Raw genomic sequence first — 15212 nt, 5'->3', positions numbered from 1 at the left:
AGAACTTGGGCTGGACTTAGAGTTGACTTAGGGACCTTAGGCTCGACTTGGGGACCTTTGACTCAACTTAAGCTCAACTTAGGGACCTTTAGCTCTACTTGGGCTTGACTTAGAGACCTTAGGCTAGACTCAGAGTCAACTTAGAGACCCTAGGCTTGACTTAGAGACCCTAGACTCAACTTAGAGACCTTAAGCTCAGCTTAAGCATAATTTACAGGCTGTAGCACAAGTCTGATGGGGAGCGGCTGAAGGGAGCTGGGGGTGTTCAGCATGGAGAGGAGGAGGTTTGGGGGGGCCTTATTGCTCCCTACAACTGCCTGAAAGGAGGCTGGTTGGTTTCTTCTGCCAGATAACATGCGACAGGGCAAGGGAAAATGGCCTCAAGCTGCACCAGGAAAGGTTTAGACTGGACGTTAGGAAAAGATTCTTCACAGGAAGGGTGGTCAAGCATCGGAACAGGCTGCCCAGGGAGGTGGTGGAATCACCAGCCCTGGAGGTGTTTAAAAAATGCATAGATGCAGTGGTTGAGGATATGGTTTAGTGGTAGGCTTGGTGGTGCTGGGTTAACGGTGGGACTTGATGATTTCAAAGGTCTTTTCCAACCTAAATGACTCTATGATTCCCCCTGGCCCAGAGAAGTGTAAATAGACAGCATAAATACGCAAGACCCAAAATGGAAGACAAGCAGGCATTTGTGGGAAGCAGAAGAAGGAGGAAATAAAATACAGGCGTGGACCAGGACTGGCTTTAGGTAAGGAAAAAGCAGAGGGATAGCTGCATAGGCAGCAGTCTTCATAAGGCATCTAAATATCCTGAAATAAGAGCTCATCTATGAACAAGTTGTCTGCATGTACTGAAACAGGCAGGGACCGGCTGTTGTAGCACAACATGCTTCCAAAACTGGCCAGCCTTCACTTCCAGGTACAACCTGTTGGCTGGTCCTGCTGCCAGGGTAGAGGAATCACTACACATAGGTTTGCAGCTACTATACACGTAATGTCCTGTCCCAGCAGCAGGAGGTGCCACTACTCATACCAAAGGAGTAGATCCTTGGCCTAAAAAATTCAAACCACTTACATCTGGCTAAGAAGTCATGGGTCAAGTCTAGGATGGAAAGAACAGCAATGTCAGAGAGACGAAAGATAAAGGGTAGAGGTGAGGAAGGGAACATGTAGAACTCTGTCCAAATATAAGCAAGACCATACGGAATGGAATTCTAGCAGTTTTCTAAATCACAGCTGCTTAGCTTGGCAACTTAATTACTTCTATTTTTTATTTTTTTTTAGTGCTCTGTAAACATAAACAGGTCACATCCATTCACTTTCAATTTTACCTTCATATGTTTAATCAAGAAAACATACTAGAAGGAAGAACATAAGAACTTAAGACATCAAAAAATCATTTAAATGCATGCTGTGGAACCTGTAAGCTCTGCTTAGTACTCAGCCCATTGATATTTATTTTTTTTTTGTAAACTAGGTTAGTAGCTGCTTGCATATTCATATGATGGATTCAGCATTATTTCAAGTAAATTGCCTTTGTTACCTTAATACTGTATCTTTAATACTACAATGATACCTCAGCTCCTGCTACAACATTGACTTTCAGTGCTGTTTAATCAAGCTTACATGAACTGTTGAAGTATATTTAAGGCAGAGTGCTGAGCATTAACCTGAGCATCTTTTTTTTTTTTTTTTTTTCCCTCCAGATAACCTAGAAGCTAACCAACTCTCTAGTTCTACATTAAAGCAGTTTGGGCTCTGGTAGAGTTGACAGAGGCTATTAGGAGAGGTCTCAGACTGGCTGACAATGGGTAAGATTCAGTAATATTGTTCTCTTTGGTCTGTTCACAATATTACAGGTGAGAAGCTGAGTAGGCTACGACACTCGCCTACTGCCCAAGGATTGCTCCCACATTATAGTAGTCTCCCCAAATTTGTTTTGTGGCCCTACTGCTGCATCCTGACACGCGGCTGGCCCCTTCACTCATGTTCCAACACAGTGTGTGGCTTAGTCTGGGATTCTGTTTACTCCATCACACACATTTCTTGCACTGGAGCTTGCCAAATAAATACTTCCAGACACTGGTTCTAATTCTGTGGCAGAATAATACACAGTCTGTGCAAAAGGAGGCAGTATTTTATGTAGATGAACTTCTAGTTGCTCAGCAGCCGGCTTTGTCCCTTTTCCACATCTCTGAAGTTGGCGTTGGATTCATTTTTCTATGCGTGTTTTCAACACTAGTCTTTTTTTCATCATTACCACTGTCCCAGACTTTCTCAAAGCAGCTGAAAGCAGCAGGGTACATTCTACCAGCCCAGAAGCTGATTCAACAAAGGGAACAGCTTGAGGCACTTTGCTACTGACAGTGCAAGCATGGCTGTGCAGCTCTGTCCTGGTACACCTTTGTAAAATACACTTGGCAAGAGCTTCAGCAGAGTCCTCACAGGCTGCTTGGTATTGCTGGGGGAAGTGGAGAGAAATCCCCTGCCAGTCAACAATTTGATTTTCTGCCTTCTCGGTATGGAACTTTACTCCTCACCAGCACAATATATTAAACAGACTCCGTAATTCCCCATGCAAAAGGATGTTTATCGTTCTTGCTTCTGCAGAAGAAAGATAGGCACAGGGACACGTAAACATCCCCACTATTGGGAATGTACCGGATAAAACACAGTCCGGTGAATTCAGAAGGCCAAAGGCAAAAACAAAAATTGTTTTAGGGAGTCATAAATGAGGATAAGCACGCAATCTGTGGGACATCTTGCTGGACTTGGGAAAGGACTTTCCTGTCTTTTCTGTAGGGCTGCAAGCCTCACTGCCAAATCCAGAGGAGACCGTGTAAGAAATCGGGGAGGCTTAGACACCTATTGTCTTACTGAGAAACAAACCCCTTTTGTGTAAAATAATCAGCTGTTAAGTGTCCTCCCCTCTTTTGAGAGCAAGCAGCGCTTATGCAAAGTGTATGCAATAGATACAGCTTAGTTAAAATACCTCAGATGATCAGAGGCTAAACAGAAGTAAATTCAGCTGAGAAATTAAAGAAAACTCGACTGATCAATGAAGGCACAGTTCTAGAAAAGACTAAATTAACTCCCGATTTGACAGAACATTCTCATCACCATTGTGTCACACCTTTAACTCATTTTGTTAAGAGAAGTAGTGAACTTTTCTAAAGTCTCTTTGAAGGACTTGATCAAGTAGGCTCCCAGTTCATTGTTCGTCTCCTGAACAGCTGCGTCATAACTGCCAAAGAGCGGAGTTGAAGCCTTCACATCCTCCCTATTTGCTTGGAGTAAAATAAGGTTAAGCTCCTCTGCTACACTTTCATATTTTTGGTGGTCAAATCTGCAGAGACTGGCATCGTCAATCGGGTAGGTGATGCCAGCAGGGTAGCAGTCCCTTGGAACTGGGAACTCCACATTCTTCAGCATTGGCAGCTCACAGAGAAATGTGAAAAGACGTTTAAGTGCTTGGGATGACAGTGGGTTTCCAAGAAACTTAAACTCCTGTAGTCTCTGGCAAGGGCTTAAACCTAATATCAACATGTAGACGTGAGTGTCTTGGATGTTACAATCCTCCAAGGTAAGACTCCTGAGCACTGAAGAGGAATGGCTGAGAAGCTTAAAGAATATTGATGGGTAAAGGTCAGGTATATTGTGACCACTCAGGTCCAGGGCTTCTAAGTGATTAGCATGGAAGCTGTTGGCTAAATAGGCCATATCAGCATGGTTCAATGAGCAGTTAGAAACATCCAGCATCTTCAGTGGAGTTTTTAGTGGGCTGCAGAATTAAAGAGAGAAAAACTTTTAAGGCATAAAACATTGAAAAGCTACAGTTACAAGATTTCATGCAACTATCCACATCATGAATACAACCATCTGCCACATTCATTATTCTTTCTAAACTCTTTTGAGAAACAGAAGCATGTGCCAACAATGATGAGTATATTTCCCTCCTGAAATCAGTTCCATGAATTAGCTCCTACTTTGCATGACTCCAGCTGTGTTGTTTTAAGGGGGATTAACTTGGTAACATTCTCTGTGTCTATTCTGTAACCAGTTGTATGTTGACAGGAGTCTGTTACTTGCTGGATTAATAGCAGATCGTAACTACCATAAAAGCATTGGTAGTTGCTGCTTGTAGAAACCTCTTATAATTCCAGAGATTTAGATAATTTCTAAGGAAGGATTAATTCCAATATGAAAGCCAATCAGTATTCTAACAAGACATCTGCTTTTGTTTCTAGTTTTGTTTTTAAATGCTCAAGAGGTTACGCTGTATTGTTCTGGAGTTGCGAAGAGACCTTCTGAGGAAGCAGAAGGTTGTAAGAAGTGTACCTGAAATTATGTGCATATATTCTAGCTGAATATAAAATAGTTCTGACAGATGAAAATGAAGAGAACCCTTTCACACATGCTGAATCTTAGTGAGACTTCTGCCACAGACCTCAGCTGGATCAAGGTTAGAAATTTGTAATTTATTTCCATCAATATAAGCAGTGTGCCATTCACAACTTTTAAATTAAATGTCTTTTTTGTACAGGAGGAATTTTAGATCAGGGTTATTTGTCTGGATGAAAGTTTTGTCTGCCTTGGGTTTTTTTAGATGCTCTGAAAAGCCCACAGTTAACTTATTTCCTGCTCAAATATAAACACTGTTCACTGGCAACTTGTTATCTTTTAAAGAATTGCCAATTTTCCCCAGGAATTAATCATGAATATTCATACATTAGCTTAATTTGCATCAGAAAAGCATCAGATCTCTCTTCCCTTGACGTCAACAGAGACAACAAACATAAAAGGTTTGAAACCGAAGTCTCAAATCAGTCTGCTATCCCCCCTGCCTACCTAAAAATACAGTATCTGTGGAATCAGTATATTTACTGCTTGTTTTTTTAGAAGACAAGAATTCACTAGAGACCCTGAAAAAATACTTGTCATATGGCTAAGCTCTTGCACCAAAGGCCAGCCCAAGCTGATTGAGGTATAAGCTCAAGAATGTGCCAAATCAAAAATGTTTGGGTGTACCCCTCTCTTACGTGGTAGTGAAAACTATATTCTCCTCATACTCATCAGATGGGCTCTGGAAGAGCCAGATCTTCTGTGTGTGTTAGGTATATGTTGGCTTCCAATTCTCCCCAAGAAATACTGTTTCCTAGCTTCCTGCTGTCCCTTCTCACACCCCCCCTGAGATATACTCACTTCCCCTTATTCTCAGATTCTCAGCTTGCTGGTGGCACAAAGGGCTGTTCTTTACGGTTTGACTGGAAGCAGGATGGCCGAATTACCTGAGCAGTTTCTGTATTCTTCCCGTGAGTATAGAAAATGGCATGCTCAGCTCAGTCAGCTGCGTCATTTCACCCATCTTTTCTCCAATGTTAGTAAGCATCCGTTCATCTGTAGCTGTGAACCTCTGCACATTAAATGTTCGTGCTGGCAAGGTCAAGGACATCAATAGAGGGAAGTGCATGCTGTTGAAGAGTATTTCCAAGTGTTCCATTTCCAAGCGAACATTGTGAACTATTTCCAGTTTGCGCAACAAAGAAGGATCAGTGAGCTTTATGATGTAGAAGAATTTCTGCAAAGCCAGGTTGTCAGATCTTAACGCCACACAGCAGATCTTCAGTGGACAATAGCAATTCTTCACCAGGGCCTGCACTACCAGCTCATAGTTCCGCTCTGTAACAAACAAGTCAATTAGCACATCAATACTGATTTCAAAGGTACCTGGATTGCACTCTGTGTGTTGCAGGTGAAGCAGCAGTTCTAAACAAAGCTTAGAGAGCAGCTGTGTCCTGGCCCACCTGCCCATTGTCTTCTTACACTCACAAAACTGAACTTCAACATCTTTTATACCCGTCAGGTCAACCACTTTCAACCTTTTCACGTAGGGAGAAGGATGATTCAGCACATAGTCTCTCAGCCCGGTCAGACAGCTTTCCAAGCATACTGAGCACGTTCTATGGCTCAGGTCTTCCTTGTAGTCCACAGTAGTTCCTAAAAGTTTTCCCATGTTGAAGTCAACAAGCGGCCAGTTCTGTACCAAGTCATGAATCACTTCACCTTGCTCCAGTAAATAACTGGCTTTAAAAAGAAGAGGAAAAAGATTATGGGCAACACTGCTGAGACTCCTTCTGGCAAACTCTGCTTTTGACACGAATGCTTCAGCACTAATGAATCGGAGAGACTTCATTGTCGCTCTGCACTCCTTGCTGTCACGAGGAGTGACTTTTGCATTTAACTAAAGCTCCTAGTTGCTTATTACCTTCTATTTTTATTTGCAGCTGCTGTTTGCTGCTAACAGAAGCCTTGCTGGAAGGCAGAATGAACATGCTGATCCTCTGCTTTCTATTTTGGAGCTATACTGTGATTCTGCAGTAATTAACTGTGAGATCTTTGGTCAGAGAGGATTTATTCATTTAAACCCTCATATTTATAACAAAGCTAACTCAACTAAGTACAGACCACTGCCCAGCAGGAACAGTAAGATCAGGGCAGCACACATACATGACAATATTTCTGTAACTTTCCTATGCCATACAAAAAGGCACTCAGGCTTCCAACTTAAACATATAACACGATCTGTATTCCACTTTCTTGTACGAAAAATGATACGCTGGGGGTTCCCATGCTGAATTCAATGGGGAAGATTTCTCAGTTAGCATCAAGAATCTTCAAACAATTATAGCCATAAGGAAAGACTGAAGTGATACAGTCATTGAGCTACACAATGTCCCTCCCTCTATTTTCCCCTTCCAATCAGCAAGGAATAGTTAAATACTGTGGCTCCAGTGGAAAAGACACAAGGCTCTAGAAGAGCTCAGAGCCTTAGTGATGGAGACACTTGCCTGTGATAGGAAACTGAGGGTTGAGTACAAGACAAGCTGAACGAGACAGAGCACAGACTTGGAACTTTCTCATAACTTCCCAGACAAGCATCCCATTGCTGTTGCTTTGAGCAACAGATGATCTTTCCTGTTAGAAAAATGATGGTTTAAGCTGGCCGGTCAGTAAAGTGAATAAAAGTCATTACCGATGACTGGGATGAAGAAGGATCAAGTAAAGCAGTCTCTGGGTATGGGCTGTGTAGAAGAATGCTTCAGTAGAGTATGTTGTCCTTGGCTCCATGTTGGCTAGCATGTTAGCCTTGGTCTAATCCAAAAAGAAGAGCCCCTTTCTGCCACATATATGAAACAGATCTACATATGTTCCTAATAAAAAACAAATACCAGCTGGGAAAAGTAGTGTTATTCTACCTGCATATTTGGGTCATAAAGAGAATCTGGGTTTATACCGTGCCTTCCTGTTTCCTTCTGTCTCGCTATAAAATAGTATTATTTTTAGTAACAGTAATATTTCCTTCTACTTTGCATACTTCCTTGACTGAATTTGCAGACTTCAGCCAATCATACTGGTGTACACGCATATATGCGTGTAGGCAGTGAGTGCAGTGCAGTCAGCTATTCTGAAATTCCAAAACTGATTTTGCCGGGATCCGATTTCTCTCTGTCTGGATGAACACATACACAGAAGTGCTGGTAATGCACAGCTGTATCCAACTGTAGCTAGATGTCAGGTATTAGCTTTGATTGTAAGTTCATGTACTGGCAGGATCCAGAAGTCATGTAATATCCTTAAATCATACAGTTTATTTATCCTCACAGAATCTTGCGGATGTCAGGGGATCAAACACTACGGGGATCTTGCTGCCACTGCTCCCTTGAGACAACAGGGATTTTTGTCGTAAGTTAAATAGGCCTACACCTTACTTTACACTTCATGCATAAGGGAATTAAGCTTGAAGAGCTAATTGCTCTGACTCACTAGTACTCATTTAGGAGCATGCAACCTTTACCTCCAGTTTGCATCAGCTCTGCAATACATTGTTAAAATCACTGGTATTTTTGTCTAATGTTGAACCTGCAGTGTCTGTTGTGCCTGATTAACTGAGAATCTCTTCAGTTTTGATATTCAGCCTCTGCCTCTTTTGGGTGCCTATCCCATTGGATCGTATTCCATTTTGCTCTCTTCCCTAACTGTTCGAGATAGTCTTTATTTGCATACAAATGTTATTTGAATGTCACAAATAGCTCTACAGGCAGAAACGCCCTGTCTCAAGCTCCAGTTTGTAGGAGCTGGTGTGACAGTGAACACGGTGGTGAAGTCTTGCTGGTGACAGACTGTAACAGGTGCTCAGAAGGGACTGTTCGCTTGATTTTCAGGGCTTTTAACAGAACTGGTGGTTTGGGTGTTCATGCTCTCCTGTGCATTCACATCTTTTGCATCTGGACACTCTTTCATAAAGTCTTCAGATCTGAGAAGTTGGTCTGAAAGAACAGAGTGCATTGCTATCAAACAGTTTTGTTTCAGCCAGAAGAGATGCTACCTCAAAAGCTCTGCTGGATTACAGTCAATGTGATTTATTCCTGTAATGTGATCTCAGCTGTTTGAACCAGATTCATGAGGTCAGACTCTGTCGTCCTCACACTGGGCTTAGATTTCTGTCGTGAGAAATCTTACTGACAAATGTGTATCACCCTTCCCAGAAAAAACCAGCACAGCATGGTAGAACAGTGCCAACAAAATAACTTAAAGGTAAACGTTGGCACTCATGTAACGTATTATACCATGAGTTAAGGTGGGATAGAATCTATTTCGTTACTCAAGCAAGTCGCTCGGCAAAAACGTGAGGCAGAAATTTCAATTAGTGACTTGCTTTAAGTAAACTCAGATAGAAAAAAAAGATCATTTGACAACTTTATTCATTGGACTTTTTTGTTTGTTGAAATCTAGTTTCTCCAGAAACGATTCTAAAAGATGGATTTTTAAATGCGTCAACCACAGAAGTGTAAAACAACACTGTATGGTGTAAGAAGCTAAAAGACGAAGCCTACCGTACTGACACCCAGTTATGTCACCGTTGTGACACAAAGCAAAACATGGCAGTTTTGCAACACAAAAGAAATCAAAATGCTGCAGTAAGCAACTGATAGTTTAATTTAGTTACTCATCCCATGGAAAGTAGGTTGACATTCGCAGGATCTGGACCTTAAAGAGACCTCAGCATTAGTTCAATATCGCCATTTTTCTAAGATGACAAAGATAGGCAAAATAAAAATTGACTGGCTTTTTGCCAGTAATAGTACTTACAGGTGTACAGCTGCACTGATGTTGGTGAATCTTCTTGCATCTACCTTTGCCCTTCAGCTCCTTTGATTTATGTTGCGTGTTATACCCTTGCAAAGGCAACAAGGTACAGAAAATTCTCAGTTAAATAAGATGGTATCTGCGATATTCCATTCTTGAACTGGCAGCATTTAGAAAACATTTTTCAGCGGGATCTGGTTAAAAAAAAATAATAAATGGTTAAATTTAAAAATAAGTCTTGCCTATCTTCAAAGTAACCGGGAGGAATCTAAAAAATATTTTTCAGCGTTCAGTTTATGGTCACCTTCACTGTACATGGGTACTGTAACACAGGTCACCAAGAGCTGTAGAGTTATTGCTTTGGTTTCAACCAGCATGCACAAAATTTACTTTGCATCTGCTTTATCGACAGCTCAGAAAACGAGTTGCCAAGTGTCAGCCAAGGTAGTGCTGACCTCTAGTGGTGAAAACAGACGTCCACACTTCAAACATGTGGAACAGGCAAGCTACAATTTGTAGTGACTTTCCGTTTCAAACGACAGGCACAGGCTAACAAAAGTTAGTTGGCTGAAGTATGATGCAAAATTTTTAAGATCACTTACTTAGAAAACTTTGTGGGATTCTACGCTTTCCCGTTCTACACCCCCCTTTCCAGGGAACTGTCCTGGTTTTGGCTGGGATAGAATTAATTTTATTCTCAGTAGCTGGTGCAGTGCTGCGGTTTGGATTTGGTGTGAGAACAATGTCGGTAACACACTGATGGTTTTGGTTGTTGCCGGGTGATGTTTATACTAAGTCAAAGACTTTTCAGTTCCTTGGGCCCTGACAGCCAGAGGGCTGGGGGGCACAGGACATTGGGAGGGGACACAGCCAGGACAGGTGACCCAAGTTAGCCAAAGAGACATTCCATACCGTGGGACATCATGCTGAGTATATAAGCTGGGGAAGAAGAAGGAAGGGGGGGAACACACTCTGCGTTAGGGTGTTTGTCTGCCCAAGTCCCCGTTACGCGCGCTGGAGCCCTGCTGTCCTGGGGGTGGCTGAGCACCTGCCTGCCCATGGGAAGTGGCAAATGAATTCCTTGGTTTGCTTTGCTTGCGTGCATGGATTTTGCTTTATTTATTAAATTATTCTTACCTCAACCCTCGATTTTTGCATTCCTTTCCAACCGTTCTTCCCACCCCTCTGGGTGAGGTGAGGTGAGGTGAGCGAGCAGCTTCGTGGTGCTTGGTTGCCAGCTGGGGTTAAACCATGACAGCTTCCTTTTCTACACTCCCCTTCCCATGGAACTTAAAGGACACTTCTGCTAAGGCTTCTACAAAGAAAGAATCCACAGAGGTTTCTAAGTTATAATCCTTAGAATAACAACTAATTAAGAAACCCTAGAGAACAGTGTGCCTAGAGAAGAAGGATCATGAAACGCTGCTTGACAGGTAATGTTTATGGAGAGGTACTGTGCTGATAAGGTGAGACAACTAATATAAACTAAGTATTGCCCTTGACTATCTTCACAGCATTAATTTGTCCAACAGGTTTCAGCACATTCAGATCACTTCTTAAATATTCTTCTTTTCCTAATTGAAACATTTAACTGCTAATTAACAATTTATTTCCAGAAAGGAACAAAGTTACACTTTCTTATTGCTTGTAGAGAAGGCTTAAAACTCAAGAAATATTTTGTTTCCCATTTCCCTGCAAGGCTTCTGTGTTTGATGGAGGAGAACAGGCAAGACTGAGTTTTTAAAGTTTCGTTTTGCCTTATTTTTTTCTAAGAGACAGTATGCATGACTGCAGAACAGACAGGATTAGCAATACCGTACAGTGAGAATTAATAAAGTAAGAGGGTGTTTATTTCCAAAATCATGATGACATCTCACAATGTGCCTAAGCCAACAGAAAATTAGTCTGTGAATCAAAGAAGTACTGCTTTACCAAGGGGTCAGATAAGCAGCAATACTAAAGCATGGAGGGTGGCAGGAGACTGAAGGAGAAGTTGTACCTGACCACTGAGGCTCCCTTTTCCTCTCCAGGGAAGGAAGTGTTAAACAAGCATGGTTATCTTGTCTAATCTCTCAAAACTGATATTTAAATTCTCTGTCTTTCGGCTAACAGGGCAAAGTCTGTCCCTTTCATATCTGAGATCATCAATACTAGGAAAGATCAAGCCCTCAAATATGCCTGAAGTTCAGGTACTTCCCTGGCTTTTTCCAGCCCATACGTTTTCTCTCCCAAATAAATCACCATCAGACAACACAGAACCAATAAAAGATAATGAATCAATTTATGATACTGCAGCTTGCATGTAAAGCACATGCAACCAAATTCTTTAACAAGCATCACTCCAAGGTGTGGAAACACTAAGCTGCTACTTCACACGCTTGCCGCTTTCCTGTGTGTCTTGCTAAACCTGACAATTTCTGTTGGCTTAAGCTATGTAAGATCTGTTTCGCTCTGGCAGGGAGCAGTCTGCCTGCCTTGAACAAGAAACTACCAACCGAAACACCTTTGCAGGCTGCATACCTTCATTCCTTCATCTTATCCCCCATATCAGGGGTCCTCAAACTACAGCCCGCGGGCCAGATACAGCCCCCCAGGGTCCTCAATCTGGCCCCCGGTATTTACAGACCCCCCCTGCCCCCCCGCCGGGGGTTGGGGGGGGAAACCAAGCAGCCGCAGATGAGTCCCTGCCACTGCATCCGCGCCGGCCCCCTGGTTAAAAAGTTTGAGGACCCCTGCCACAGATTCTGTTGCTTATTCTGCAGAAGTAGCAGAAATGGGTAAGTGCTGCTAAGCTATGTTCCCTAAGCGACAATAAAATCAACAAGTAATGATCACATAATTCACATGAAGTGAGGAACTAGGTAGTAACTACTTTGAAGAAGGCATTTCCATGGCTGGTTAGCAGGGAATCTGATTGTGTCTTGTTCTTGGTATACAACGTGTACATGCCAATCTGTTCTTCCTAAAAAAAAGAGAAGATGCTGTTAGCCCTTGCTACTTCTCTGCTAATAAGTTCCTTTCTACCATTAGTTTTTTTTTCCAGTTAAAAGAAGCCTCCTAGTCAAGAACCTTACCAAAATTTATAACTTCCTGTCAGCAGAAACCTATTAACTTTTTCAGACATCAAGGTAGTAGTCCAGACATACTAGAGAAGGCAATGGAGTGAATATTTAAGAGGAAAAATCAAAACAGGCTAGAAATTAAGCTATGTAGACAACAACTATAGTCACGTTACAGCAACTTTGTCAATTAAAACAACCACTTGAACCTGTCATTTGCACGATTATCTGCACACTTTAACTGAATTCTCCCCTGTGTTTAACACTATATGAGGAAAAACTTGGGCTTCTTGCCAGCTTTAGAAGCACTGGTAAAGAGGCCGGTCAAGGTAGACAGCTGCTTAATTTCCTTCACTTCCAAGGCAGTTATACCATAAGCCCGCTGGTACCCTTTTGCATCCTTGAAATAACCTCTCCTGAGATAGTCTGTGCCAAGGATGCACGGAGCCTCTGGGCCAGTCATAATGGTGAGGTTTTGCCACACATTCCCAGTCAGGCTCACTTCAGCCTCCGGTACAGTTATAGCTGTTGGAATCCCCCTGCCACTCCAGAAATACTAACAGGTTCTGTCCCTGCATAGCTTGATGACATTAGGGTACACTGTGCACCGGTATCTACTAGAGCCTTGTATTCCTGTGGGTCTGACATGCCAGTCCAGCAAGCCCAGTCGTCCCTCTCCTCCACTTGGTTGGAGGCAGGGCCCCTCGAGTCCTGGTCGTAGGATCCTCCGCTTACTCCTTTAAAAAATGGATTAGAATTCCTTTCCAGAGGACCAGGAGTAAGATCAGCCCTTCCACTCTGCCTGGAAAACTGCCCACTGGAGGCTGGGGCAGCAGCCTTTCCAGAAGAACCCCCATTTGTGATGGGTTTTCCTTGCAATTCACATACCTGTACCTCTAGGTTTAAGGTGGATTTTCCATCCCACTTCCTCATGTCCTCTCCATGGTTACGCTGGTAAAACCACAGAGTACCCCGCGGTGTGTACCTCCTGTATCCTCCCTCTTAATCAAAAGGACACTTACTGTTAACATGTATAGGTGGGGAATAGGATCGGTCCTCTTTGAGTTCCCGGAACAGTTTCTCCACAGCCAAGGAAGGAAGAGATGTTGTCTTTGTATTCCCAGAGCTGGCGAGCCGCTTCATCCACCATCAGTACCACTTCATCTCTCCAGCCCATTACTGCGAATGAGTTGGCATGTGAAGCTGGTGCACTCCATAAAGTTTTCCGCCACGTGGGTTGTGTGCATTGGACTTTGTCTGGATCTGTGGGTAAGCGCGCACTGTTCAGGTCATAATAAATGATCTCCAGCATGGCTAGTTCCCTTGGGTACTGGATACCTACCTCCCTCTATTGCAGTCCACTTGCCTGGGCAACATGTAAATCCTCTTTGAAGGGATACCTTTCCTTCACGCTTGACAGGAGTTGCCTCCAGAGGCTGAGGACTTGTGTCCCCCCTCCCTAGAAAGTGATCCCAACTGTTTGGCTTCCCTACTGGCTTCCCTACCCTTTAATTCCAAACCATTAGCCCTGTTATCCCAGCATTGAAACAGACGGGTGATAATGCGCTCATCTGGATGACAGCTGAAATCTTCTCGCATATGCCACAGCTCATTCAGGGATTGGGATTTGGTAGTTACTTCTTGCTTCGCCTTTTCCTCCTGTTCTTGTGATGGCCCTGCTTCGTCCTTTGCTAAATGAGCTGACTTTCACATCCATTTCTTCTTGCGTATAGGGGCAACTGGTACCATCACGAGCTGGTTCTTTGGCTCAGCCGCAGCCTCTGTCATGGGGATTGGCACAGCCACGGTGCCTGTTGCTGCAGTTGGAATAGCCACAGTGCCTGTCGCTTTGCCATCAGATCCAGGGACCTTCTCTTCACTCTGAGGACATTGAATAGTGTTGAACAGGCCAGGCACCAGCACGCTGCAGTAATACCTGCCTCTCTGGAATTGCCAGGGTGACAGCATACTTTTTCCAAATATTTAACTAGCTTTTCTGGATTCTGCACTTGTTCAGGGGTGAAGTTCCGAAACCCTGGCAGTACTCACTGTTCTGGGTACTTGGTCATGCTATCCCACACACCCTGCCACTCATAACTATCCAACATCGGAGCAGACCTCTGGATGGTGTTCTTAAATAGTTGTTAAACCTTAAACAAGACTTGGAATGCATTCAGCATTCCTAGCAATAGGATTATGCTGGTTTCAACATCCCAAGGACATTCAGAATTTTCAAAGTTCTCAAACACTACTGTAATTAAACTGGCAGGGAAGGGGAAGATGTGGAAGGATATTGCCTCCATAGCCTGACTTTCTGAGGAGAAAAGGCAAAAGGTATGATTATTAATAGTTCCCATTAGATGACTCACAAAGTACAGGGGTGATGGCAGTGCTGAGTACACATACCGGATCAGTTTCATGACCAGCAATTCTGTCATATCACAAGCCAGTATTACGAAGTACAGCAAAAGGATAACCTTAGCCCAGGCACCAGAAGGGATAAACAGCACAACAGGGAACAAAAACTGCAAGTGAGGTGTGACATAAGGCAGCTCTGAGAGCAAGCCAAACAACTCTGAGAGCAAACAAATCAACGTTGTAAACAACTACCATTAAACCAATACAATGAATGCTTACAACATTAATTTAACACAGTCTGGTTAGATCTGTTGTCATCTTAGCCCTTCACATCCCACATTGGGTGCCAGAAAGGACTGTCATCCCTTTAGCCAGCAACTACGTACCAGGCAGCTGCTCACTCGCTGCCCCCCTGCCCTGGTGGGATGGGGAGGAGAACTGGGAAAAACAAAGGTGAAACCTGTGGGTTGAGATAAGAACAATTTAATAATTGAAATAAAGTATAACACTACTACTACTAGTAGTAGTAATAAGTAGTAGTAGTAGTAATAGTAGTAGTAGTGATGGAAAGGGAGGTAACAAAAACAGAAAGAGAAATACAACTCAAGGAAAATAAAAACCAAAATGAGCGATGCACAGTGCAGTT

At 43.0% G+C, this 15212-nt stretch overlaps 1 protein-coding gene across 1 annotated transcript; it reads right to left on the bottom strand.

Annotated features, from left to right (window-relative positions):
• Positions 1-1327: 1327 nt before the first annotated feature.
• Positions 1328-6195, bottom strand: LRRC14B (leucine rich repeat containing 14B). Its single transcript, XM_040598811.1, has 2 exons — positions 5291-6195; positions 1328-3783 (listed from the first exon to the last, which is right to left on the bottom strand). The coding sequence occupies exons 1-2, from the start codon at positions 6193-6195 to the stop codon at positions 3138-3140; spliced, it is 1551 nt and encodes a 516-aa protein (XP_040454745.1). The 3' UTR covers positions 1328-3137.
• Positions 6196-15212: the final 9017 nt, after the last annotated feature.

Source organism: Falco naumanni, chromosome 6 (genome assembly GCF_017639655.2).
Source record: "Falco naumanni isolate bFalNau1 chromosome 6, bFalNau1.pat, whole genome shotgun sequence".
Lineage (NCBI taxonomy): Eukaryota > Metazoa > Chordata > Aves > Falconiformes > Falconidae > Falco > Falco naumanni.
This window is presented reverse-complemented; position numbering and strand designations above follow the sequence as displayed.